The following is a 27,318-nucleotide window of genomic DNA, read 5'->3' on the forward strand; positions in this document are numbered from 1 at the left end:
GACGGTCATGGTTTCTGTATCTAAGAGGGTCTCCGGTGTGCATCCACTAACGCTGGGCCCAGCATGAAATGCACCCCTGTAGTAACAGCGGCCACGCGCAGAGCCGCGAGGTTCCAGGAGGTACTAGAAGAGGTCCGGCACCTGGCTAGCCCACGAGGGAAACCGCCGGAGCCGCGCCGGCGGGACTGCAGAACGACAGCTCACGCAGTCCTTCTCAGAGCCCAAGATTTCCCTCTAGTTTATCACACTGTATCTCGGACGCAGCATCCAGGGTTCCGCCCCGAGGGGGCTACGCTCTCCCTCTGTAGTGGCGAGAGCGCCGGCGCCTGGTCACCGGAAGAGGCGGGTGACGTCACGAGGGACTACGCGTTGCGCTGGAGGCGGGAGTTGACAGACGGTCTCTGGCTGAATCTCCGCGGCCTCGGGACCGCGGAAGAAGCTCCGAAGGGCGGCCGCGATGCCCAGCCCCCAGCGGGTCAGTCAGCTGCTGGATCTGTGAGTTCGCCCCGGCCCGCCTTCCTCTCGCCCCGCCCCGGCACAGCCCGCGCCCGCCACCCATCACGGCACCCCATCCCCGCCCCCTTCCTGCCTCCCATCGAGGAGGTCCACAGGCTGTTTCTGCTCCTGGGTCCGTGATTTTTCCTATCCTGGCTGAGAAAAATCGTGCCAAGTGGGCTGCCCGGCAGGCTTGCCCCTCTGTCCCCCGATAGGTGTCCGAACTCAGCCTTGACAGCTCCTCGCCCAGGCGATTCCTGGCAGTGGCCTGTCTCTGGCAGGAGCTAAAAGCCTTAGTAAAATAAAACAGAACACTGGACGGGGCTCTCAAAAGCCTTCAGCAGAGTTACACCCAGTTACTGTAATGGGGATAATTATTGATTCTTTGACACAGCGCTTAAATCCCTGATTGCGCTTGCTGGGTTCAGCTCCCGGGTCTACCATTCTCCAGCTGTATGACTATGGAGAGTAGCTTAACCTTACAAAGTTAGTATAATAACAGTTACCTATCTCATGGCGTTATGTGCTTAGTCGCTCAGTCGTGTCTGACTCTACGACCACATGGACTGTAGCCAGCCAGGCTCCTCTGTCCGTGGGGATTTTCTATGCCTGTAAAATATTCGTATCAAGTTAAGCTCTCTGAAATTTCTTTTAATACTAGGCAGTCTTCTAAGTATGTTAAATTTACTCCTCCCTGTAACGCTATGGCCTGTAACTGCCTAGTATTAAAAGAAATTTCAGAGAGCTTAACTTGATATGAATATTTTATAAGCATGTCATTATAGGATGGCTTATAAAGTGAGCATAAGGAAGTTCTTTAACCTTTGCAATGGTTTATGACATTAGGAGTTTACAGATGGTAGGAGATTGGTTAAAAGTGATTAGGCTATTTTAAGAAGATGATTTAAGTTGATTGTCAGAGGCATTTATAAGAAATAAGTTTCACTTATGTTCATGATATAAACTAGATTTGGTTTTGCTTATATGACTTAACTAGTTTGGTCACTCTGAGGGATTTTTCAAGCCTGGTCTCTATTTATTTTATTTAAAAAAATCCCCAACTTTCAGTCATTCTCTCAGTAAGCTGAGAGTGAACCAATATAGTGTTACTCTCACTACTCCTTCAATGTAGGCATTGGGATGGATGGTTTTGTAATTGCCCTTACTGGTAGTTGCATAGTCACCGTGGATACTGGCAGTAGGATCTTTGTGTTCTTCCAGTTGTCTAACACTAATGGATAACATTTGATGTGTGAGTAGCCACTGAAGACATTTAGAACTCTAGAGAGGATACAATGCATTAAGGAGGCTAAGATGATGACTATCAGGAGAATAACAGCCAAGTATTGAAAAGGATTCTCCAGAGCAGAGATTTCCAACTAAATAATCAAGAGAAGTGTGTGTGTGTTAAGTCACCTAAGTCATGTCTGACTCTTTGCGACCCTATGGACTATAGCCTGCCAGGGTCCACTGTACATGGGATTCTCCAGACAAGAATACTGGAGTGGGTTGGCATATCCTTTTTCAGGAGATCTTCCTGATCCAGGGATTGAACCCATATTTCAGAAGTGTTGCCTATTTGATGAAAGATTGGCATCTAGTCTTTCAGATCTTTTTGGTATATTAGCATAGAAACTTTTTTTTTAACCAGTTATGCTGTTAACGAATCACAAGTCCGTGTGCCCAGTGAGGCGCATCAATAATAAAACATTAGAGTTTGAAACAGAGATTTATTACAGATTCATACAAGGAGATGGGTGGTTCATGCTCTAAGAACCCCAAAGTTACTGAAAGCTTTCAGCAAGCTCCTTTAAAAGTAAAAGGTGAGGGAGTGGCGTGGTTAATTGTTACAAACTTCTTGTGTAAGATCCTTTGCTCTTGAGGTCAGGTCGTAATCAGGTAACAACATTCCTGTAAATCTCTACCAAATGAATGTTATTCTGTGTCTTGACAAGAAAGGGCAAGGTCCCAAAGCACAACTTTCACCCTCCAAGAGCCCAGTTCTGGCTAATAGGAGGCAGATCTCAGTTGGCAGATCTCTCAGGGCCAGGTTCCCACATCCTGCCCAGACGTCATCTCTGAGGGAGCCAGGCACTCAACCCAACTGGCCCTCAGTCTCCTCAAACCACCCAGATGGGGAGACCGGGTTCAAGGCCTGGGCCAAGGCTAGTGGAGGGCCTTAGTAAGGGCTCTGGAGCCCTATAAAAGAACACAGTTCTTAGTGTGTTACCTGGGCGCTCCAGCTCACCTGCTGGCCCAAGGCTGAGTGAGCTGGAGGGCCTTCAGGAGAAGGCCTAAATCTGCCTCTTACTTCACTTTCCACCTAATGACCACCACACCAATGACCCTTGGGTAAATCACTTCCCTAACGGCCCTTCATTGACAGTTACTTGTGGGCAGGGCCTATTGGGGCACTGAGCAATGACTGAGCAAGACCTGTTGCCTAGTAACAGAGTACAGAGTAGTGAGGCACAGCAATGGCTGCCTGCTAAGGGCTGTGCTCATCTTGCTCTCTTACAATAGTACATGCACCTCCATCTTGGGTAGTTAGGGTGTCTAAGGCTATGCAGTTGTCTAAAATAACTCTGGCTAAAGAATTTCTAGATTCTTACTGTGATTATAGTTTTTCAGAGGATAAAGTCTCTCCTAGTGAGATTTAAGTGCAGTTTTTTGTTGGTGTCTTTTCCAATAAACTGAGTCTCTAGGTTTTAATATATGAGGCATTGCCTTGTTTTAGAAGCAGACCACAGAAAGCTTTATGGACCTGGTGGAAATAAGCCTTTCAGTATTAGTGTCTTATAGTACTGAACTATGTCATGGTTACTTTGGATGGGATTAACATGAAGATGCCTTATTTTAGGAGGTGGTGTGATAGGTAAGCTTCCATGTAAGTAATCTTCTATATGGTATAAGCAATCAGTTATTTAATAAGTATTACTATGGAAACAAAAGAAAGGCAAAGATTAAAGATTAGTTGGAACAAAGTATAAATGCAGTTACTGAGTCTAGAGAGCAGCCAGTCAAGAAAATTTTTGGAGCTGAGCTTAGATTTTTAGATGGTGGAATGAAGATGGCAGTTTTAAACTGATAGATTTTCCTGGTTTGCAGTTTGAATGTCAGTGATGATGTCATCAGGTGTTCTGCTGAGGTCTGAGTGGCCTACATAGAAGAAGTAAGTATGAAGGTTGATTTTTTGTCTATACATGATCCATTGTGGTGAATTCTCTGAAGTCTATATCAAGACCTATAGCTTTATCTTGTAGTGTTTGAGGAAAAGAACAGTTTTAGTTTTAATTTCAAGTCAGAAGGGTGGGAGAAAATTGAAAATATTAGTTTGAAGAGTTGTAGCCAGATGTTAGAGAAAACCATAAGAGTTCAGGATCCAGTCCAGTTTACAGTTAGAAACAAAAACCCAAGAAAATAAGCAGGACTAGAATTTGATTATGGGTATGTCAAAGTTTTCTGTTTAAACATAATTTTTCTCTCTATAGTCATTTTTACCAAAGATAATCATAGTAAGTAATTTGTAAAATAAGTCTAGTCTCTTTAAACTTGACTTGTTATTTACATAAGTACAGCAAGAATAGATTTTATGTGCATTCTCGAATATGATATTCCAATCAAAGCTTTGGTAATATTCAAGGTCCTTTATTGACTCTATAGAGTCAACTTTAGGGATTTCTCTGGTGGTCCAGTGGTTAAGAATCCACCTTCCAATACTGTGGACCCAAATCCGATCCCTGGTCAGGAACTAAGATCCCACAGGCCCTAGGGCAAATAAGCCCCTATGTACCACAACTTTGGAGCCCGCTATCTCTGGAGCCTGTGTGGCAACAAAAGATCCCTCGTGCCAACAAAAGATCCCTTGTGCGACAACTAAGACCCATCACAGCCAAAAACAAACAAACAAACAAATATATATATATATATATTTTTTTAAGTCAACTTTAGATACTTAAAACTGACTTAACAAGGAAACTCAGGTTACATCTTTAAAAGCCTCTTTATGCTAAGAAGCCAAGCCAAGTACTTAGCAGTTATGTCCTATTACAGTTATGTCCTATTACAGGGAAAACAAATTCTAATTGAATTTATGCAAATATCTATTGCCATGAAAATAGGAATAGTCAATAACATGGTTTTTAAAATTTGTTTTAATTCTGAAGGAATCAGATAAGGAGAAAAAAATGTTTCATTTTTGTTTACAAAAGTATACCAAATTGTTGTAGATTTAGATAACTTAGAAGGAGAGGGAAAAAAAGATTTTAAATCTGGAAAACAAGCATTAAAGAACCAACAATGTTTCAAGAAAAGTCATAAAAGTTAGTTATTTTCATCAGTTCATTTGGGCTCTTGGAATTAATCTTTATTTTCCCTAATCTTGGGTTACCAGTTTTATGAATTAAGCAGTTTCTCCATTAGAGTTCTAGAAATTCTTAGTTTACTGGTGTGATCTTAAAATTATCAGAAAGCTATATTCTAGAGTACTTGTCAGGGTCCTTTCTGTGAATCTACACAAAGACAAAGCATTCTGGCGTATCAGTTCAGTTCATTCGCATCCGACTCTTTGCGACCCCATGAACTGCAGCACGCCAGGCCTCCCCGTCCACCACCAACTCCCACAGTTTACCCAAACTCATGTCCATCGAGTCAGTGATGCCATCCAGCCATCTCATTCTCTGTCACCCCCTTCTCCTCCCACCTTCAATCTTTCCCAGCATCAGGGTCTTTTCCAATGAGTTGGCTCTTTGCATCAGGTGGCCAAAGTATTGGAGCTTCAGCTTCAGCATCAGTCCTTACAATGAATAATCAGTATTGGTTTCCTTTAGGATTGACTTGTTTGATCTCCTTGCAGTCCAAGGGATTCTCAAGAGTCTTCTCCAACACCACAGTTCAAAAGCATCAATTCTTCTGTGCTCAGCCTTCTTCATGGTCCAACTCTCACATCCCATACATGACTACTGGAAAAACCATAGCTTGAATAGACAGACCTTTGTCGGCGGCAAAGTAATGTCTCTGCTTTTGATTGTGCTGTCTAGGTTGGTCATAGCTTTTCTTCCAAGAAGCAAGTGTCTTTTAATTTTATGGCTGCAGTCATCATCTGCAGTGATTTTGGAACCCAAGAAAATAAAATCTGTCACTGTTTCCAGTGTTTCCCCATCTACTTGCCATGAAGTGATGGGACCAGATGCCATGATCTTAGTTTTTTGAATGTTGAGTTTTAAGCCAAGTTTTTCACTCTCCTCTTTTATTTTCATCAAGAGGTTCTTTAGAGAACCCCATGAACCCCATGAACAGTATGAAAATTCAGACAAAAATTAGTGTAAATAAATAATTTTTTTTTATAAAACCAAAAAGCCTTACCTCTTGTCGCAAAGGTTCAGTTTTCCTAACTAATTACAGACCTGATAAAGATAATATGAAGCCTAGGAAATTATTTTGCTAAGACACAGAATCTTTAGTTTCTAGATAGATTACACAAAAGGTAAAGTAAAACCTTTTATAACATTAAGAACAGATCAGTAATCTAAGAAACTTTTTAACACGGGGGACGGGGAACCTCCAATTTGTATCAGTTTATTACTGAGCTCATTTTTTAAACTCTTATAAATAAATCTATTTAAGTTTAGCTAAATTTCACCTTTCAACATGAAATTTATAAACAAGCAACTTTCTATATTCATTTAGACTTTGTATTAGTCCTTTTTCTGATTTTGGAGTAATCAGTAATTTTACTTTACAAAGTTACTGTATAAAATTACTCCCTTTCTTTCCATAACAGAAACACAACCTATATTCCTGCCTATTCTTCCCAGATAGCTCAGTTGGTAAAGAATCCACCTGTGATGGGGAGACCCCAGTTCAATTCCTGGGTCAGAAAGATCCCCTGGAGAAGGGATAGGCTACCCACTCCAGTATTTTGGGGCTTCCCTGGTGGCTCCATTGGTAAAGATTCCGCCTGCAGGGCAGGTGACCTGAGTTTGATTCCTTGGTCAGGAAGATCCCCTGGAGAAGGAAGCAGCTACCCACTCCAGTTTTCTGGCCTGGAGAATTCCATGGACAGAGGAGCCTGGCAGGCCACCACCAGTGGGGTCTCAAAGAATTGGACACAACTGATAGACTTTCACTTTCATATAGAAATACATCCCATTTCTCATACCTTGTATACAAAGTTGTTTTCTTTCATTTTTGTTTCTAGTGTTTATTTTTATATATTGATTATTAAATTTAACTTTTATTAACATTTATTTTCCAGTGGAAACTCAGAAGCATGCAGTTGTTGAACTATCTGTCATATAGCAGCATCCTGTAGTAGATTAGCAAATTCATGAATACATAATTACAAAACATATTTTTAGAGACATGTTTTTTTACAGTACAACTTTTTCTCACAGTTTCATTGAGAAATAATTGACATGCAGCACTGTGTAAGTTTGAAATAAATTGCATAATGACTTGACTGACATATACAGTAAGTTCAGTGAACATCTGTCATCTTATATAGATACAAAATAGAACAGAGAAAAAAGATTTTTCTCATGATGAGAACTCTTAGGAATTATTCTCATAACAACTTTTATATGTGACATACAGTGTTAATTGTATTTGCTGTGTTGTGCATTCCATCCCTAGCACCTATTTGTCTTATAACTAAAAGTCCTATAACTTAAAGATTAATGCCTTCATCCAATTCCCCCTGCTTCTGGTAATTACAAATCTGATATCTTTCTATAAATTTGTTTTTTGTTTTAAAAGTATAATTGTCCTGCTGCTGCTGCTGCTAAGTCACTTCAGTCGTGTCTGACTCTGTGCGACCCCATAGATGGCAGCCCACCAGGCTCCCCCATCCCTGGGATTCTCCAGGCAAGAACACTGGAGTGGGTTGCCATTTCCTTCTCCAATGCGTGAAAGTGGAAAGTGAAAGTGAAGTCACTCAGTCGTATCCGACTCTTAGCGACCCCATGAGCTGCAGCCCACCAGGCTCCTCCATTCATGGGATTTTCCAGGCAGAAGTACTGGAGTGGGGTGCCATTGCCTTCTCCATAATTGTCCTACAACACTATATTAGTTCCTGTTACACAAAATAGTGATTCAGTATTTCTACACATTTCAAAGTAATAACTGCAATAAATCTAGTTATAATATCTCACCATATAAAGATATTTTATAGTTATTGATTATATTCTATACACTGTGTATTTCATACCCATGACTCATTTATTTTTCAACCTGAAGTTTGTACCTCTTAATCCCCCTCATCTATTTTTTCCTCACCCCATCCCCTCCCCTCTGGCAGCCATCTATTTGTTCTCTAAATCTATAGCTATATCTGTTTTGTTATGTTCAGTTTTGTTTTTTAGATTTCACATATAAGTGAAATTACATAGTATTTGTCTTTGTCTGACTTATCTCACTTAACCATCATGCCTTCTAGGCCCATTCATATTGTCGCAAATGGCTATATTTCATTCTTTTTAATGGCTGAGTAATATTCCATTTTGCAATATATATCACATTTTTATCCATTCAGCTCTTGGTGGGTGCTTAGGTTGCATCCATATCTTTATTATAAGTAATGCTGCATTGAACGTAGTGTAGTATTTATCTTTTTTAATTAGTTTTTGTTTTCTAAAGATAAATACTTAGGAGTGGAATTGCTGGATCATATGGTGGTTCTATTTTGAGGAATCTCCATACTGTTTTCTATAGTGGCTGCACCAATTTACATTCTCACCAGCAGTGCACATGGCTTCCCTTTTCTTCACATCCTTATCAGCACTTGTTACTTCTTTTTTTGATAATGTCCATTCTAACAGGTGTGAGTTGATATCTCGTGGTTTTGATTCGTATTTCCTTGATGATGAGTGAAATGATCATCTCTTCAGGTGCCTCTTGGCCATCTGTGTGTCTTCTTTGAAAATGTATCTATTCCAGTCCTCTGCTCATTTTTTAAGTTGTTTGTTTTTTAATGTTGAGATGTATGAATTCTTTGTATATTTTGGATATTAAACCCTTATCAGAAATATTGTTTGCAAATATCTTTAAATTCACTAGGTGGCCTTTTGTTTTGTTGATAATTTCCTTCACTCTGCAAAACCTTTTTAGTTTAATTTAGTCTCATTTGTTTATGTTTGCTTTTGTTTCCCTTGCCTGAGGAGAAATAACCCTACAAGTATTGGTAGGACCAATGTCAGAGAGCTTAACTACCTATGTTTTATTCTAGGATTTTTAATGGTTTCAGGCCTTTCGTTGAAGTCTTTAACCCAGTTTGAGTTTATTTTTATATATGGTATGAGAAAATGTTCTACTTTTATTTCTTTAAATGTAACGTTCAATTTTCCCAGCAATGCTTATTGAAGAGACAGTCTTTTCCTCATTGTATATTCTTGACCCTGTGTCATAGTTTAACTGACCAAAATGTGTATTTCTGGACTTTCTGTTCTGCTTCATTTAACCTAATGTGTCTGTTTTTGTGCCAGTACAATACTGTTTTGATTTCTGTAGCTTTGTAGTACAGTGTGAAATCAGGAAGCATGATACTTCCATCTGTGTCCTTCTTACTCAAGATTGTTTTGGCTGTTGAGGGGTCTTTTGTGTTTCCATACAGATTATCAGATTATTTTTTCTAGTTCTCTGAAAAATGCCAGTGGTGTTTTGATAGGAATTGCATAGAATCTGTAGATGGCCTTGAGTAGTATGATCATTGCAACAATACTAATTCTTTCAGTTCATGAACACAGTGTATCTTTTCATCTATTTGTATCATCCTCAATTTCTTTCATCAGTGCTTTATAGTTTTCTAAGTACAGATCTTTTACCTCCTTAGTTATATTTATTCCTAGGTATTTTATTCTTTTTGATGTAGTTGAACATGGGAGTGTTTTTTTTTTTAATTCCTCTGTCTGATAGTTCATTGTTAATATACAGAAATGCAACAGATTTCTGTACATTGTATCTTGCAAGTTTACTGAATTCACTGATCAAATATGGTTTTTTAGATTGGTGGCTTTGGGATTTTCTATGTGTAGTATCATGTCATCTGCAAACAGTGATGGTTTTAATTCTTCCTTTCTTATGTTGATTCCTTTTATTTCTTTTTCTTTTCTGATTGCTGTGGCTCGGACTTACAATACTACGTTGAATAGACTTGGTAAGAGTGGTATCCTTGTCTTGTTCCTTATCTTAAAAGAAATGCCTTCAACTTTTCACTGTTGAATATGATGTTAGATGTGGGCTTGTCGTATATGGCCTTTATTATGTTACGGTACCTTACTTCTATACCAACTTTGTTGAGAGTTTTTACCATAACTAGATGTTAAATTTTGTCAAAAGTTTTTCTACATTTATTGAGAGGATGATATTTTTCTACAATATGTTAATGTGGTCTAACACATTGATTTCTTTGTGGATATTGAACTATTCAAGGATGAGACTGATTCATCCCATCCCTGATGACTCTTTTAATGTACTATTGAATTCAGCTTGCTAATAGTTTGATGAGGATTTTCACATTTATGTTCATCAGTGATGTTGGCCTGTAATTTTCTTTTTTGTGATATTTTTGTCTGGTTTGGGTATCAGATTGATGATATTCACTCACAGAATGAGTTTGGAAGTGTTCCTTGGTCTGCAATTTTTTTGGATTTATTTGGAACAGGTGTTAACTTTTTTCCTAAATTTTTGGTAGAATTCACTTATAAAGCCATCTGGTCCTGCAGTTTTGTTTGTTGGGAGATTTTTAAATTACTGATTCAGTTTAATTCAAATTCATAACTGGCCTGTTCATATTTTCTGTAGTGTAATGTTTTTAATCTGCAAGAGGCGTGTTTATTACTCAATCTCAGTAGGGACTTCTCCAGTTGTCCAGTGGTTAAGAATCTGCCTCCCAATTCAGGGGACTCGAGTTCAATCCCTGGTTGGAAAACTAAGATTCCACATGCTGCAGGGCAATTAATCCTGCACGCCACAACTATTGAGCCCGCACACCACAACTAGAGAGAAGCCCTCACACTGCAATGAAGAGCCGTTGTGCCACAAGCAAGATCCCAAGTATTGCAACTAAGATCCAACATAACTAAAAATAAAATAATAATAATAAATATTTTTTTAAAAATAATTGTAAAAATTAAAAAGCCAAAAGTAGGTAAAAATTAATGTTTCAGTATATTATCATATTTAGAAGCAGTCTAGAAAAGCTATGATAGGTAATGAATATCCATCATTTAATTTAACTTAGTATAAACTTTTATCTTACATCTATTTAATCTACTTGTTTTTAATAAATATGCTTGGCCTTAAACATTAAACAGCTAATAATCATCTTATATTGTTTTTCTTGCTGACAAATTTTGTAGCATAGAAATAGCACAAACTTCTTTGACTATTAAACCTGGGTAGAAATGGTTGTGTATTTACATTATATTTAATATTGACAACCCTGAGGACAAACCTGTTTTATTAAACCGACACATTTAAGTTGGCTTTTATTTAGAAAAGTTTATTCCAGATAATACAAACTTGAAAAACATGTGGGTCAGTCTCTATAATTTATGTAAATGCTTATTTTCCTTTAAGTAGATTAAATAGAGCTCTTTAAAAATTTTCACATAACATACATGAATTTGTGTATACATGTATCTATATGCATAAATAGACACAGAGATCATATAACTTTCATTTTAAAAATTTAGCCATGCGTCAGGTACAATAATATAAAGCTTAAAAAAAAATAAAATAGCTGAATCCAAATTGTTTCTGACAGATGGAACAAATTAAGGTTACCTGCTTATGGCCAGAGTTTGTTTTACCAAAATTTTTCTGTCTGTGTGCTATAAGAATTCTTTTAGGGAAGATATTTTTGGTGTCATTTTGTCTTTTAGAAGTTTTTGCCTACCATTGTCTCTGAGAAGTTTGGGATATTCTTTTTTTAAGGGTGTCACTAAGGTGGACAATCATATCTAAATTAAAGATTCCTCAAAGTGGCTACTGTAAATCCAGTTATCCTTCATAAAGTTCACCCATTTTTTCAAAAAGTCTCAAGATCTTGGCCTGTGATTTGGACCAGGTAGAACCCATCTTCACCGTAGATTCTCTAGGACATCTTAACTCTGAGGGGTCCTGTTTTGAACAGCTGTTCTGAAACCAGGGGATTACTCCTCCCAACCCCCTACTTTTTGAATAGAGTTGGGTACTTACCAAAAAGTTTCAGTAACAGTTCTTAGTAAAATTGGAGAGCTCAACACAAAAGGGAGTGATGCTTGGATCCAAGAAAGATTTACCATGAAACTCCATGGTCAGTGAGAAAATAGTGAGCACAGTGAACTCTATTAGTACTGGCACTTGTTTACTCACCAGGCTCTTGACTAATCGGGGGTTGTCTATAGGTCCCACTTCTGACACCAAAAACTGTCAAAAGAAAATAAAGAGAGATTTGCTTGTTATGAATATTTTTTTGAATGAGGAAGAAGCTACTCATGAACAGAGACTTCAAACTGAAAGTGGTTAGACGTTCAGAGTTATGTAGTTAAAGGATGATTTATAAAGTGAGAATGAGGAAGTCATTTAACGTTTACAATGATGGTCTATTACAGTGGAAGTTTACGGATGACAGGAATTTGGTTAAAAATGTTTATCTTATACTATTTTGGAAGATGATTTAAGTTTTGCCTATTGTTATCAGAAGCATATATAAGAAATAGTCTAAGTTAACTTTTGCTTAAGTTCATGAAATAATCTGGAGTTTCACTTATATAGCCTAACTGGTTTTGTTTTCTTGGAGGATTTTGAAGCTTAATTTACATTTTATTTTAACACTAGCAAGTAATATATCGGAGAAGGCGATGGCACCCCACTCCAGTACGCTTGCCTGGAAAATCCCATGGATGGAGGAGCCTGGTAGGCTGCAGTCCTTAGGGTCGCAAAGAGTCAGACACGACTGAGTGGCTTCACTTTCCCTTTTCACTTTCATGCATTGGAGAAGGAAATGACAACCTACTCCAGTGTTCTTGCCTGGAGAATCCCAGGGAAGGGGGAGCCTGGTGGGCTGCCGTATGGGGTTGCACAGAGTCGGACATGACTGAAGCGACTTAGCAGGAGCAGCAGCAGCAGAGAGACAGAATATGGCACCCTGTCTCTATGTGTCCTCACATGTAGAAGAGCTTGAGATTTCTCTGGAGCGTCTGATAGTTCCCTGGGCTATAGAACGTGGCGGGGATAGAGAGGTGACTGCTAATGGGTATAAAATTATTTTTAGTGTATTGAAAATCTTCTGGAATTAGATACTGATGATGGATGCACAACTCTGTAGATTCACTAAAAACCACTGTTATGTCAGTTATATCTTAATAAAGCAGTTACTCCCCATATGATCCTTTTTTGCTAAGCGTTTAACTTTTAGAATAAATGACATAAATTTCTGTTAATGGTAGAGCATCTGATTTCAACATCATAACAGAGTTGAAGAGAATGAGAGCTGAGAGTGTCTAAACTTGTCACCCTTCTTATTCCTTCAGTTCAGTTCAGATCAGTCGCTCAGTCGTGTCCGACTCTTTGCGACCCCATGAATCGCAGCAAGCCAGGCCTCCCTGTCCATCACCAACTCCTGGAGTTCACTCAAACTCACGTCTATCAAGTCAGTGATGCCATCCAGCCATCTCATCCTCTGTTGTCCCCTTCTCCTCCTGCCCCCAATCCCTCCCAGCATCAGTCTTTTCCAATAAGTCTTATTACTTGCAGTCTATTAAATATGAATCACTTAAAAAATGACAGTAATATCCATGGAGATGTGCTACCCAAATCACCCTTCAAGGAAGGACTTTCTACCCACCTTCAGGATCTACCTCTGCTGACTCTGCAGTCACCTTACTTCAAGTCACACTCTTCCAGGAGCAGCCCACATCGATGGCAAGGATATAAAATCCCAGTCAAAACTAGAATTCCTGTTTAAAACCTAGGGTCTCATGCCTTTATTATGTACAAGTTTATTTTTTCCTCAGATGAAAAAATACCATTTAACTATGCTTTGGAATTTGTGAATATTCATAAGGCCCTATTATGGTCTAAATGTTTTTGTATCATATGTTGCAATCCTACCCCTAAAGGTGATGCCTTTAGTAACTGGAGCCTTTGGGAGGTGTTTAAATCATGAGGGTGGAGCTGTTACTGAAAAGTGTGGGGTCTGGCTGCTCACCGCCCAAAATCCAGTAAACAGGCCGGGTTGGTGGAAAGGAATGTTTGCTTTATTTCGGATGCCAGCAACTGGTAGGGAGGGTGAACATATGCCCAAAGGCCAACTCCCCATCCCAACAAGCAGAGAGCCGGGATTAGGGGTTGCTACATGGAGAAACAGAAGTAATCTCTGACAGTCATCCTCAAATTGGTCATTAGTGGTCTGACCAGTGTCATCTTGGTTGTTTTCAGTTCAGTTCAGTCCAGTTGCTCAGTCACGTCTGACTCTTTGTGACCCCATGGACTGCAGCATGCCAGGCTTCTCTGTCGATCACCAACTCCCGAAGCTTGTTCAAATTCATGTCCACTGAGTTGGTGATGCCATCTAATCATCTCATCCTCTGTCGTCCCCTTCTCCTCCTGCCTTCAATCTTTCCCAGCATCAGGGTCTTATCCGGTGAGTCAGTTCTTTACATCAGGTGGTCAAAGTACTGGAGTTTCAGCCTCAGCATCAGTCCTTCCAATGAATATTCAGGACTAGTTTCCTTTTGGATAAACTGGTTGGATCTCCTTATAGTCCAAGGGACTCTCAAGAGTCTTCTCCAACACCATAGTTCAAAAGCGTCAATTCTTTGGCACTCAGCTTTCTTTATGGTCCAATTCTCACATCCATACATGACTCCTGAAAAAACCATAGCTTTGACTATATGGACCTTAGTTGGCTAAGTAATATCTCTGTTTTTTAATATGTTGTCTAGGTTTGTCATCAGAGAAGGCAATGGCACCCCACTCCAGTACTCTTGCTTGGAAAATCCCATGGACGGAGGAGCCTGGTAGGCTGCAGTCCATGGGGTCGATAAGAGTCGGACACAACTGAGCAACTTCACTTTCACTTTTCACTTTCATGCATTGGAGAAGGAAATGGCAACCCACTCCAGTATTCTTGCCTGGAGAATCCCAGGGACGGGGGAGCCTGGTGGGCTGCTGTCTATGGGGTCGCACAGAGTCAGACACGACTGAAGCGACTTAGCAGCAGCAGCAGCAGGTTTGTCATAGCTTTTCTTCCAGGGAGCAAGCGTCTTTTAATTGGTTTTAATTGGTTGTTTTAGGTACAGTTAATCTTCAGTTCCAAAATCCATTTGTTACCATTTCTTTGAGGCCAGTTCTAGGAATTGTGACAGCTCATGTCATGGGTACAGTCTGGTCACTATGTAGTTAACTTATTCACCCCCATGTTTTAATATCTATAAGACAGTTCACAGGATATGGCTCAGAATATTATCTGTAGCCCTTGAGAAAGAACTAAAAGTCCTTGACTATGCTTAATGCCTACATTATTATTTGGTCTCTTTTGACTGTTTTTCTTTGTTTTCCACATTTCTCACTTCTCGATTAAACTTTCTCTTTGACTATAGTTTTCCACAGACAAAAGGCAGACAGAGGACATGGGGTAGGGATAAGGACAATAGGGTCCTGCTCCATTTCAAAAATCTTACAAATTGGATTAGTGTCTTTACAAAGAAGCTCCAGAGAAATCCCTAGCCCCTTCTACCATAAGAGGACACATAGAGAAGGTGCCAGCTGTGGATCAGGAAGAGAGCCCTAACTCAACCATGCTGGCACTTTGATCTTAGACTTCTAGCATCCAGAACTGTGAAAATTAAAGTTCTTTTGTTTAGCAAATCTATCCAATCTATGGCATTTTGTTATTGCAATTCAACCAGACAAAGACAGTGTCCTTAAAGAGGAGGAAAACTCAGACTTTCACCATGAGGTTTGCTTTCACAACACAAAGAACACAGGATTCTCACGCAAAACTACTTCTGCCAAAGAAGTGTTAACAGTCAAAATTTACAAAGTACCTAAAGAACAAAATAGCATGAGAGAGACTCAACAGAAAATAGGACAATTGACACTTTATTAACTTTGGACAGTAGAATAACTTGAAAGATATTTTAAAACAAATATATTGGAAATGTTCAAAAACAAAGGAACAGTTATTCTTAACAGATGAATATAGATAAAATAACAGATAAATTTTAAAAAATTAAAAGCCCTAAGAAAGAAAAATGTAGTCATTGAAATAACCACCTAAATTCCCTTGTATCTTTCGTAAGAAGTGATAGACTGGACTTTGACCACATCCTGTGTGTTGAAATTAACACCTACTGGTTCCCTTCCCCCACTCCACACTTTTTCACAGTTAGCTGAATCTGAGGCCCAGCCTCAAAACGACCTTACTTTTGAGGTCGTTACTGCAGGTCGACCTTATCCTGCTACTTGGAGTACTACTGATATGTCAGGGGACATTCAACTTTAAGGAATCCAACATGTTGTTTTCTTCCTTTGTGTGCTGTTTCTCAAGGGCCCTCTGTTCCTTATGAGTTCCTGGAAAACAGGAATGAACAGAGCTGCACACAGTTCTTAGGTCTGAGGTCATGAGGCAGAGCACATACATGGATTCCCTTCAGTGACCTTTTACTTTAATGTAAACTATTCAGTCATGTCCCTATTACTCAGATATGGATTGTCTTTTGGCCCTGTGACGATTGTTATTCACCTGGTTCTGTTTTTGCTCAACTTTATTTTTGCTGCCTAAAGCTTCCTTGTATGGGGATATATAAGCACACTCTGCCACAAATAAAGCACCCTTGTTTCACTCGAGACTTGGGTCCCCTGCGTCCCTCTTTTCGTCGTCTCCAGTCCCCAGGTCCCAGTCTATAAAGACCACGACATTGATAGTTGTTCACTCACTAAGTCATATATCCAACTCTTTGTGACCCTATGGTCTGTAGCACACCAGGCTCCTCTGTCCTCCACTGTCTCCGACAGTTTGCTCAGTTTCATGTCCATTGAGTCAGTGATGCTATCTAACTACCTCATCCTCTGCCACCCCTTTCTCCTTTGCTTTCAATATTTCCTTGGATCAGGGTCTTTTCCAATGAGTTGGCTACTGATAGTAGCTTTAATTAAGTGCTTTAAGAGACAAATTGAACAGGTTAGGTTTTAGCCTCTGTTGGTCAAATTAAAGTAGCTGATAAGAGTGGCATACTTCCATGAATATTTGAATTAAGCCAAGAACTTATTGGGGTGGATTGTTGGAAGAGGCAATACCATGGACCTGCACATTCTTGCTGGGTATACCAAGAATGCAGGGCCTTGATTACCTAGGCCATTTCTCAAGGTTGCATTTGTAGTAAACAGCCTTGAGAGATGAAGTATTTTTCTCCTTCCAAAAAGAGCAGTCTTGCTTCTGGTTGCTATAAAAATGGTGAACCCCCTCAAGCTCAGTGTTTCTGTCTTGTACAACCCACTACATGAGTAAACATCTATCTGGACCGACCTTCCTACATTATACTGTAGGACCTGGGACATGGATAACCAACACAAACATGAAGCTCCAGCTACTACTCTTTTTCTTTTTTTTAATTTATTTATTTTTGACTGAGCTGGGTCTTTGTTGCTGCCCATGGGCTAGTAGCAGCGACCAGGGGCTACTCTGCTCATTGCTGTGGCTTCTCTTGTTACGGAGCACAGGCTCTAGGATGCACAGGCTCGTGGTTGTGAAGTATGGGGTTAAGTTGCTCAGCAGCATGTCAGTTCTTAATTCCTGGACCAGGGTTTGAACCCCAGTCCCCTGCATTGGCAGGCAGATTCTTAACCACTGGACCACCAGGGAAGATCCCTGGCTACTGCTCTTATCCTGAGTAATAAAGTCATTTTTCACTGACCCAGCATTCTTCTGCCAGCATTCATAAAATGATAATAAAGCTAACTCATAAACTGGTAAGTAGGATCAACTCTCAGATTCTGCGCGACTCTTGACAGTTACAAAAATCTATTACAAGAGAGTTTTTAAGTAAAAAATGAAAGGTAAGGGACTTCCCTGTGGTCCAGTGGTTAAGACTCCACGTTCTCACTGCAAGCAGCATGGCTTCCATCCCTGGTCAAGGAACTAAGATCCCACATGATGCAACTAAGACCCAGCACAGCCAAATAAATAACTATTTTTTAAAAAATACAAGTATTGCAAACTAAGAATTCTACAGATTTAGTAGAAAGAATAAGAACATAGAAGAATTAAAAGATACTAATCAATGAATAATCACATACACAGTGGCTCAGATGGTAAAGAACCTGTCTGCAATGCTAGAGGCCTGGGTTCAATCCATGGATTGGGAAGATCCCTTGGAGAAGGAAATGTATTCTTGCCTGAAAAATCCCATGGACATAAGAGTCTGGTAGGCTACGGTCCATGGGGTTGCAAAGTGTTGGACATGACTGAGAGATTAACACTAACACACATAATATATTTATATGCACATACATGTACATACACAGAGAGAGATATTTAGACACGCATATATAAAACACAGAAAGAGAACATTACAACTCTCAGATAGAAAATATACATTTTCTGAATATTTATAGAGCACATACAAAATTAGTTATGTATTTGACCACAAAAATAGCTCATAGATTTAAGTAAAAAGCAAAATAGATAGAAGATATGAATAGATTATTTTGAGGAAAGACTAGATAGCCAGCAACTTTATGAAAAGATTTTAAATTTACTAGAAATTAGAGAAATAAGAATTAAATTAGTAATGAGATACTAGTTTTCACCCATGAGATCTGTCAACATTTAAGAGTAAGCAGATGGTAAAAATCGTGCTCAGTGAAAAACTAAACAAATCTATGACAAATACCACACGCATAAATTAGAAATACATCCATAGAACAATCATGTTAAAAGGATACATACAACAAAAGGATATACATTAGACATTAGAATGATTTTCTAGAGCTGGGGGATGAGATTGGGAAATGGACATAATGAAAATAAATGGAAAAATAAATAAAATGAACAATAACATCTGTTGCTTAGCGATGTAGAGGAAAGGGAACTCTCCAACACTTCCGATGGAAATATGAAGAAAATAATCTGACAACATATGTTATATCCTAGAAACAGTGGAATGCTCCTCAATAGGGGATGACTAAGTCATCCACACTATGAAATACAATATTTAGCCACTAAAGGAGAATTAAAACTATACTTGATGCTTTAAAGAATTATTATTAAATGAAAGAGCTTGTAGAAAAGTGAGTATACACTGATGCCATTCTAAGAAACAGTGATCTCTCCCCACCCCCACCCTAACTTGTAAAAGTATGTGTGAGAACATAGATACATGTGTGAGTGAATGTGTGTGTGTGTACAAGCACAGGAAAAATAAGAATATACAAGGAATAGCATGAGGAACTAAACTAATGGAAGGGGGAAAGATAGGAGAAAGAAAGGCAGAGGCAACCAAAAGAAGAAAAGAGAAAGAAAAAGACTGCACTAAAAAAATTCAAGTGTGTATATGTGAAAGTATTTGTAGGCAGAAACTAAGAAAGATTTGTATTTATTTAACATACAAGTATCTCAGATAGTTGGGATTTCAGGCCACATATCAATATGAAATATGTTGGTTGTATGGGTCTTGGTTGTTGCCTGCCTTGATAACTCTGTAATATATAATACTGGCACTAAGTTTATTATCTCTGTGATTTGTACTATTTGTGGAATCTTTGTGGTTACAGTTCTTTCTTGGCTCTTATACCTGTACAATTTTTAAGAAAAATAGTGAAAGCGAGTTTGTTGGATTAACACATAAAATTTGTCAATTAATAGGCCCTAGTTTAATGTTTACTTAGGAATGTATGTGACTAAAAGCTTGGTAGTAACTGTATGTCTTAGGAATTGGAGAGACTGACTTAAGAAAAATTCTTTGTCATTCAGAATGCATTTTAGTAAGTGATGGATGCTGAGAAAAAGTTGTAGAGGAAAAGGGCAACTTGTTCATAACTGAGGCTTTTGAATCTTACCAAGCTTAAGTTGTAAATATTCATATAAAATGTGCACCCATTTTTTCTTTCTTACTTATGAAAGAACTAAGTGCTAACAAATGCATTAAACAAATATTAGAAGTCAATACCTGTATAGTGTAATTTACTGTATTGTATTTGTATTTCAGATGCCTTTGGTGCTTCATGAAGAATATTTCTAGATATATCACAGACATTAAGCCTTTGCCACCCAACATAAAAGATAGACTCATCAAAATTATGAGCGTGCAGGGGCAGATAACAGATTCAAACATAAGTGAGGTAAGAAAATATACAACTGTAAAGCAAGCTTATTATATTTTACTGGTCAGCTATGGTTTCAGATTTTTGTAACAATGTTTTATATTAGGATGAGTAATTTTAGAATATACTAAAGTTATTTTTTTCTCCAGATAACCATAATGTTCTGTGTAATAGCTTCTAAAATAATCTCCCATTGACTTCCCTGGGGGTCCAGAGGTTAAGACTCAACGCTTCCGATGCAGGGGGTGCAGATTTCATTCCTGGTTGGGGAACTAAGATCCCACATGCTGAGCAGCCAAAAAACAAATAAAATAAAAATTAAAAATCTTTTCCCACTGTTCCTTCAGTTATTCCCCTTGTCTTCATGGTACCAACATCCATGAACTGCATATTTTCAAGAAATGTTAAACTTTTGGGTTAAGTATACCTTAGTAAATCTAGAAAAAATTAAAATGCAGAGTGAAAAAACAAATGGCAAAAAAAAAAAAGACCCACAAGAAGAAATATGAATGTTACATTGTGACTCTAGGACACAAACCATACCTACGTGTAAAAGTACAGTGTATAGTACACTTGGATATTTTCTATTTTATTCTAGTATGTCTTATTTCAATTAAAAAATGTTGTTCATAGCCTACTAGATTGATTTTATCCATTCAAGGATAACAATCAGTTAAAAATCATTCTTCTAAACTCTTTTCATTCTTCTTCTGGCTACCTCACTCCATCTAACTTATACTTACTCCCTTTCCCTATATATATGTTAGTTGCTCAGTCGTGTCTGACTCTTTGCGACCCCATGGACTGTAGCCCACTAGACTCCTCTGTCCGTGGGATTCTCCAGGCAAGAATACTGAGTGGGTTGCCATGCCCTTCTCCAGGCGATCTTTCATATCCAGGAATTGAACCCAGGTCTCCCACATTATAGGCAGATTCTTTACCAACTGAGCTTCCCAGGAAGCCCTTTCCCTAATTAAGCTAAAATTAACAATTCTGTAAGGGAGAATGTATAGTAAAGCTTCTGGCCTGAATAAAAATACCAGCTTTGCCACTCTTTCTGACACTGAACCTCAGTTCTCTTAATTGTAAAATGGGTTTGCAACTATCATCACTCACTGCCTACAGAGATTAAAGACTTGTACTTGCTGAACAAAGAGGCACATAGCTAGAATCTCTCATGATAGTCAGAAACTACTGGAAGAGGATAAGCACCCCACTACCTTGGTTCTGCTTCCATATCTAATGGGTTCTTATTCTGTACCAGCTGTCTCAGTAGAGCTCTGTGTCCCAGCAAGACTTTGGGCACACTATAAGCTGCACCCTCAGTTGGAATTAGACTTGGTTTTTTCTGCTTTTTGTATCTGTCTTCACACAAATGCATTTCTGTATTCTTTGCTATAGCCATTTCTCTGTTATGGCCATCAAAACACTAAATATGGAATAAATATTTATGTTTATAGGAAATTTTAATTTTTCAAAATAATGTATGTATTATAGATTTTACATCCTGAAGTCCAAACTCTAGATCTACGAAGCTGTGATATTTCAGATACTGCTCTCCTGCACCTATGTAACTGCAGAAAACTGAAGAAATTAAATTTAAATTCCTCAAAAGAAAACAGAATTTCCATAACTTCAAAAGGTATGTTTATTAACACTGAATGAATTGGTAGAAACTATTCACCATAGTTTTGAAGCAGAGAAGGGGGAAGATATATTAAAAGATAGTATGAAGATGTCAGTCAGTCAGTTCAGTCGCTCAGTTGTGTCCAGCTCTTTGCTACCCCATGGACTACAGCACGCCAGGCTTCTCTGTCCATCACCAACTCCCAGAGCTTGCTCAAACTCATGTCCATTGAGTTGGTGATGCTATCCAACCATCTCATCCTCTGTCATCCCCTTCTCTTCCCGCCTTCAATCTTTCCCAGCATCAGGGTCTTTTCCAATGAGTCAGTTCTAAGAACCCCATGAACAGTATGAAGGTGTCAAAGAAATAGAAACTATATTTATCAATAAAAATATTCAAAATAAGCTAGAGAATCCTAATTAGAATTCTTGCTTATAATCAGTGCTGAAAGTTAGGAAATACATTGTCACTATTTAAATTTTAAACATATTTAAAATAAACATGGCTAGATAAATATTTTAAATATTTTGCCTAGTATAGTGAAACAAGAAATGACCAGTTCATAACTTTGTTAAGACTTTTTTGTTGTAATATTACAACAGAAAGTTAAATCATAAGCAAATATTTACTAGGTTCTCTCCTATCAGCCTGTATAACACATAGTTTTGTAGCCAGAACTGCCCCATTTTGAGCTGCACAAAACTTGAAACATTTATTTTCCACTCCTGCTGACCTAAGCATGCCTCAAAACTGTTTTAGACAATGACTAATTGACTAAGAAAGAACTAATCTTGCTTGCTTAATTCCAGATACCAACTTCAAGGACATTGGCAGGGAAGCTGAAACAATTTAGACTATAAACCAGTCACATAGCAAAATCACCAAGTTCTCTGAAAGATATAAAGGTCTAACACACACTCCTAAGTTGTTTTCACAGGAAGCAGACCAGATGAAAACTGCTGACTGCAAGCATGTAACTCCCAGACCAGTTGAAACCAGAAGACTGGTGATGTTTGAAACTTTACCTTGATGCCAACCAATCTGAGAACTGTGTATGAACTGCTTGTGTACCTTGCAGCCCCCTCCCTCACATAAGCTTTAGAAGCTTTATCTCCCAACTGGCAACTTGGAGATGCTCTTGAGGATGTCAGTCTACCATCTCCCCAGTTTGCCCCCTTCCTGACTAAAGCAACTTGAAGTTTTCCACCAACACTTGTCTCTTGAGATTTGACCTTCTGAGTGGCAGGAAGCTGAAACTGGGTTTGGTACTGACCTTGTCCAGTTACAGTGTTTTATAACCAGGCAGACTGCATGTATCAGTGTGACTGTTACATGAATTAATGGATTTTTACCATTTTTAAAAAATATAAAATTTTTACTCTTTTCAATATAAGAAAGAGGGAGTTATTTGGCTACCTAGGTTTCTGGAAAATTTTGTAGGTAGTTGGCTCTATTTTACAATTAGCTTGGTTAGCAAGTTAGGATATTCATAATACTGCAAGGAAGCATAAGTTTTAAAATGTTTACACAAATACTGACTCTCTAAAAAGAACTTTCATGCTGAACACTAATGAATAAAGTAAGAGTTCTTTCTTAAGACATAGTAAACAATAAAAATGACCTACACACGAATTTACCATCTTCCATTTTGTGTATTTTGCCCGTAAAGGTGTCTTTTAACAGTGCTATAATGTTTGTCCATGGCTGAAGGGCCCAGGATTCCTTCAGTACTCTTTTTATTTATATGGCACATCATCACATACCTGTCACCAAAGTGCTTTTACATCAGTTTAATTGGATTTAAGGGCCTCTCTTTTCTTGACCCTCAGTAAAATTTAAGATTCGTCCAGGCTAACAGAGAAGGAGCATGGTGGTAGGAAAGGGTAGAATCAAAGAGGGAGGGGAAAACACAGAAACATGGGTATGATTTCTAAGGATAAGCATGAAAGCTATTACTTAAGACATTTGTGGCATTTAACTTTTGATTTTTTTTTTTCAGAGTCTACAAGAAAATTAACTTTATTACTTTAAAACTTTTAACAAAAAGGAGAATCATTACTATTTAATTACCTAATTTGGTTCTGAATGATATTTGGTCATTTCTTAAAAGCAAATCTAATCATAAAAAGGCATGTCATTAATTGCAGCTATTCTGAAGACTATACTACAGATTGTATAGAGAATTCTTGAAACATTCTAAAAGAGTTTTAAATAATGACAGCATCACTAGAAAAATAGTATATTCCCCATATGAACTGCTTTGGAAAAGGCTAATTGGATGTATCAGTACTGGTGATTACTAAAATAAAAATCAGTCACATTTCTCATAGATAAACATCTATAGCTCATTGATATGGAATTATATCTTCCCTCAGGAATAAAAGCTGTGGCTTCATCTTGTTCTTACCTGCATGAAGCTTCTTTGAAAAGATGCTGCAATCTCACTGATGAAGGAGTCCTTGCTCTTGCACTCAATTGCCGGCTGTTAAAGATCATTGATTTAGGAGGCTGCTTAGGTATTACTGATGTGTCCTTGCAGGCATTAGGAGAAAACTGCGCATTTTTGCAGTGTGTTGATTTTTCAGCTACTCAGGTAAATGAAATAAAACTTGAAATGTAGAGACTGTATGTATTTATTTGCCCAGTATATTTCCATAACTCATCAGAACACAATTTTTTTGTTGTTGCTGAAATTATTGACTTCATATTTTGATAGTTAAATAATTGCAATATAATTTGGCACCCTCCCCTCAATTGTTTTAAGTAAGGGTGGAAGGTATGTGGTGGCTAAAACACATGTTTGCTAAATGGGAGGAAATAAAACAATATCTAAATAATAATTTTTAGAAAAATATGTTTCCATCATCTCCATTTATGTGCTGTGTTCTTTTTCCCTTTGCTTAGGTATCTGACCATGGTGTGGTTGCGCTTGTTAGTGGACCTTGTGCCAAGAAATTAGAGGTAATTTTAAAATATCTATAAAGATGATGATAATTGAATTTATATTATCCTCAGAAATTCTTTATTAAACCTAGAAGACAACCAGTGCCTTATTCTCAGTTAGGTATTTCCAAGGACTTTTTTCCCTTCCGCCTCTTTATTCCAGAGTGAAAAAAAACTGGTAAAGTTAGGAGATGAAGTATGCTCTATAAAAAACCCATTTTACTTCCAATAAATATTCTTATTTTCCAGAGGTTTTAACTTCTAATACATTTAAGGATAGTCTTATTATGGATAAAGATAATGAAAATTTATCAATGTAAAATGACATCCTTTAGAATTTTCATGTCTGACTGATATTTTTACCAGGACTACTTATGCTCTTGCCAGTGTATTTTTCTTGACATCATATTTATTCTCTCTTGATCATCTTTTTCTGAATCTATGAAGGCATCCAGAATATACCACTGTGGCATAAAGATTATTTTGAGCTGAAGATGTCTAAGAAACAACAGAGGTTAAAAACAAAGACTTCGTCTGAACCGCCTCCCATCCCTACTCTTTGCCTAAAAGCAGACACTTCGAAAATAATTAAAATGCCTCAAATTCTTTTTAAGAAAGATTTTCAGATGAGAAATTGCATTAAACAGGCATTGTCACAAGATTATCATAACTCCCGTCTATTTTCCCAAAGGTCCATTTTGTCTTCCCTAAAAGTCGTTTGTATGACTGTTAAGTATCCTTTCTCCCCCTCCTCTTCCCCTATTAAGATGATATATAAACTAAATTCTAGCCATTTCTTTGAACCACGACCTTTGTGAGCTTGTGAATAAATTTTGCCTTTCCTCCTGTTAATCTTATTGTCAGTTTAATTTAAAGGCTTCCAAAGACAAATATAAGCAGATAGAGAAAAGGTTTTTCCTCCCCCAGAAGCCACATTTTGCAGCTGTTTAAAAAGATCTTAAATTAGTGTTCCTCCTTTGTATTCAATGACAGATGTGGCAGCTATAACCTGTTTCTAAATATTAAGAAGTCTTTTGTCCCAAGATTTTGATTTTTTTTCCTTTCCCAGTTTACAGTGTTTTAGTTTGTTTTTACTCTTAATTAAAAGCTGTGCTTTTCAACAAAAAGTCACACCAAATCCTTTCTGGAAGTAAGCAGCCCATAAATGAATTATACATGTTAGTAACCACTATTAGAATGGTGGTGCCATGTTTTTGCCAAAATATTTCTGCTTGATTTATTGCCCAAAGAATTTTTTTTGTGATGTTTATATATCTTCATCCTGCTTATATGTATATATATGTGTGTTTGTATATATAAAATAGCATATATATTTTAATGAATCTTTTCATTAAGAAATTTATTTTTTTTTAAATGAAGTTCCAAATTCCAAATGGGGCAATAAACTGTCAAGACTTTTACCGTTTTAAATAGAAACATTTGTTGAGTACTTAATATACTATCCTCCATGCTACTGCCTTATATTCATTAGATTATTTTATTTTTACATTATCCTATAATCACCATCAATTTTATCAAAGCTCTCAAACATTTAACCTAGTTTATCACGTCCTAATAAAACCACCAGGAAATTAGTTGTTGTGCAGTGGTAGGGAATATACCTACACATTTACTTCAGCTTTATAAAATAAAGAGTACCTAGGCAGACTGAGGAAAAAATCCAATAACCAGTGCATTGGTCGTTGTAATGTTATTGAATTTGTCATTTTTTCAGTTTTCCAAAGCTTATTTCTGTAAGTATCAAAATATTTTAATGAAAATCTTTCTAAAATTTGTTAGAACTTAATTCCTTCCTTAAACAAAGGAACATATTTTAACATTTGACTCATTGCATCTTTGTGACCACAATTTCTGACAAATTGAAATGCAAACATCTTCATTTTTTTTAACTGATTCTTCTCTTTTGGGTAATATATATACCTACATTTTTCAGATACCCCATTTTTAACCTGTTGCTTTTAATTTGTTCAGTTCCCGGAAATTAGGGGCTTCCCTCATAGCTCAGTTGGTAAAGAATCCATCTGCAATGTAGGAGACCTAGGTTCAATTCCTGGATCAGGAAGATCCACTGGAGAAGCGATAGGCTACCCACTCCAGTATTCTTGGGCTTCTCTTGTGGCTCAGCTGGTTAAGAATCCACCTGCAATGCGGGAGACCTGGGTTCGATCCCTGGGTTAGGAAGATCCCCTGGAGAAGGAAAAGGTTACCCACTCCAGCATTCTGGCCTGGAGAATTCCATAGACTGCATAGTCCGTGGGGTCTCAAAGAGTTGAACATGACTGAGTGACTTTCACTTTGATTTTCTGGGAAGTTAAATATCAAGGTTGCTAAATAGTTTATAATTTGAAAATAAATTTTATTAAAAGTCTAAGAACCTCTCCTAAAGATTGCCATTTAGTAAAAACACATGTTACAGCATTTATGGGCTTCCCTGGTGGCTCAGATGGTAAAGAATCTGCCTGCAATGTGGGAGACCTGGGTTTGATCCCTGGGTTGGGAAGATCCCCTGGCGAAGGAAACGGCTACCCAGTCCAGTATTCTTTCCTGGAGAATTCCACGGACAGAGGAGCCTGGCAGTCTACAGCCCATGGGGTCGCAAACAGTTGGACATGACTGAGCACCTTTCACATACACACAGCATTAATTGAATGTCAGTATTGACTCTGAAATCTTTATTGGTCTGAGTTCTCAATGAGAGCGGATCATTTTGTTCTTCACTCAGTCATCATTCTATACCTAGGTTTAACTACAGTTCCAGTCACACAGTAGTACCTCAGTAAATGTTGTCATATTTTAAACTTTATATCAGTCATTTTATAGTTTTCCACAATCTTCATGGTTAAAATTTAATTTGCTGTGAAAGAATTATTCATTTACTAAACAAATATTTATTGGGTATCTGCTAAGTTCTAGGCACTGTAATATCA

The 27,318-nt window shown here is 37.9% G+C and overlaps 1 protein-coding gene across 3 annotated transcripts in view; it reads left to right on the forward strand.

Moving 5' to 3' along the window:
* The first annotated feature begins 12 nt into the window (after nucleotides 1-12).
* Nucleotides 13-27,318, forward strand: part of AMN1 (antagonist of mitotic exit network 1 homolog (S. cerevisiae)) — a 67,630-nt gene continuing 40,324 nt past the window's right edge. The window contains exons 1-6 of one of the 3 annotated variants that reach the window (XM_010860592.1): nucleotides 13-495; nucleotides 3,604-3,667; nucleotides 19,686-19,818; nucleotides 21,298-21,442; nucleotides 23,803-24,020; nucleotides 24,332-24,388. In XM_010860592.1, the coding sequence (XP_010858894.1) occupies nucleotides 19,702-19,818; nucleotides 21,298-21,442; nucleotides 23,803-24,020; nucleotides 24,332-24,388 (537 nt within the window). In that variant the 5' untranslated portion in view covers nucleotides 13-495; nucleotides 3,604-3,667; nucleotides 19,686-19,701. The remainder of the gene's footprint in view (nucleotides 496-3,603; nucleotides 3,668-19,685; nucleotides 19,819-21,297; nucleotides 21,443-23,802; nucleotides 24,021-24,331; nucleotides 24,389-27,318) is intronic. The other 2 variants (XM_010860591.1, XM_010860593.1) reach the window with 2 other exon arrangements.

The sequence above is a fragment of the Bison bison genome, unplaced genomic scaffold (genome assembly GCF_000754665.1).
Source record: "Bison bison bison isolate TAMUID 2011002044 unplaced genomic scaffold, Bison_UMD1.0 scf7180017864468, whole genome shotgun sequence".
NCBI lineage: Eukaryota > Metazoa > Chordata > Mammalia > Artiodactyla > Bovidae > Bison > Bison bison.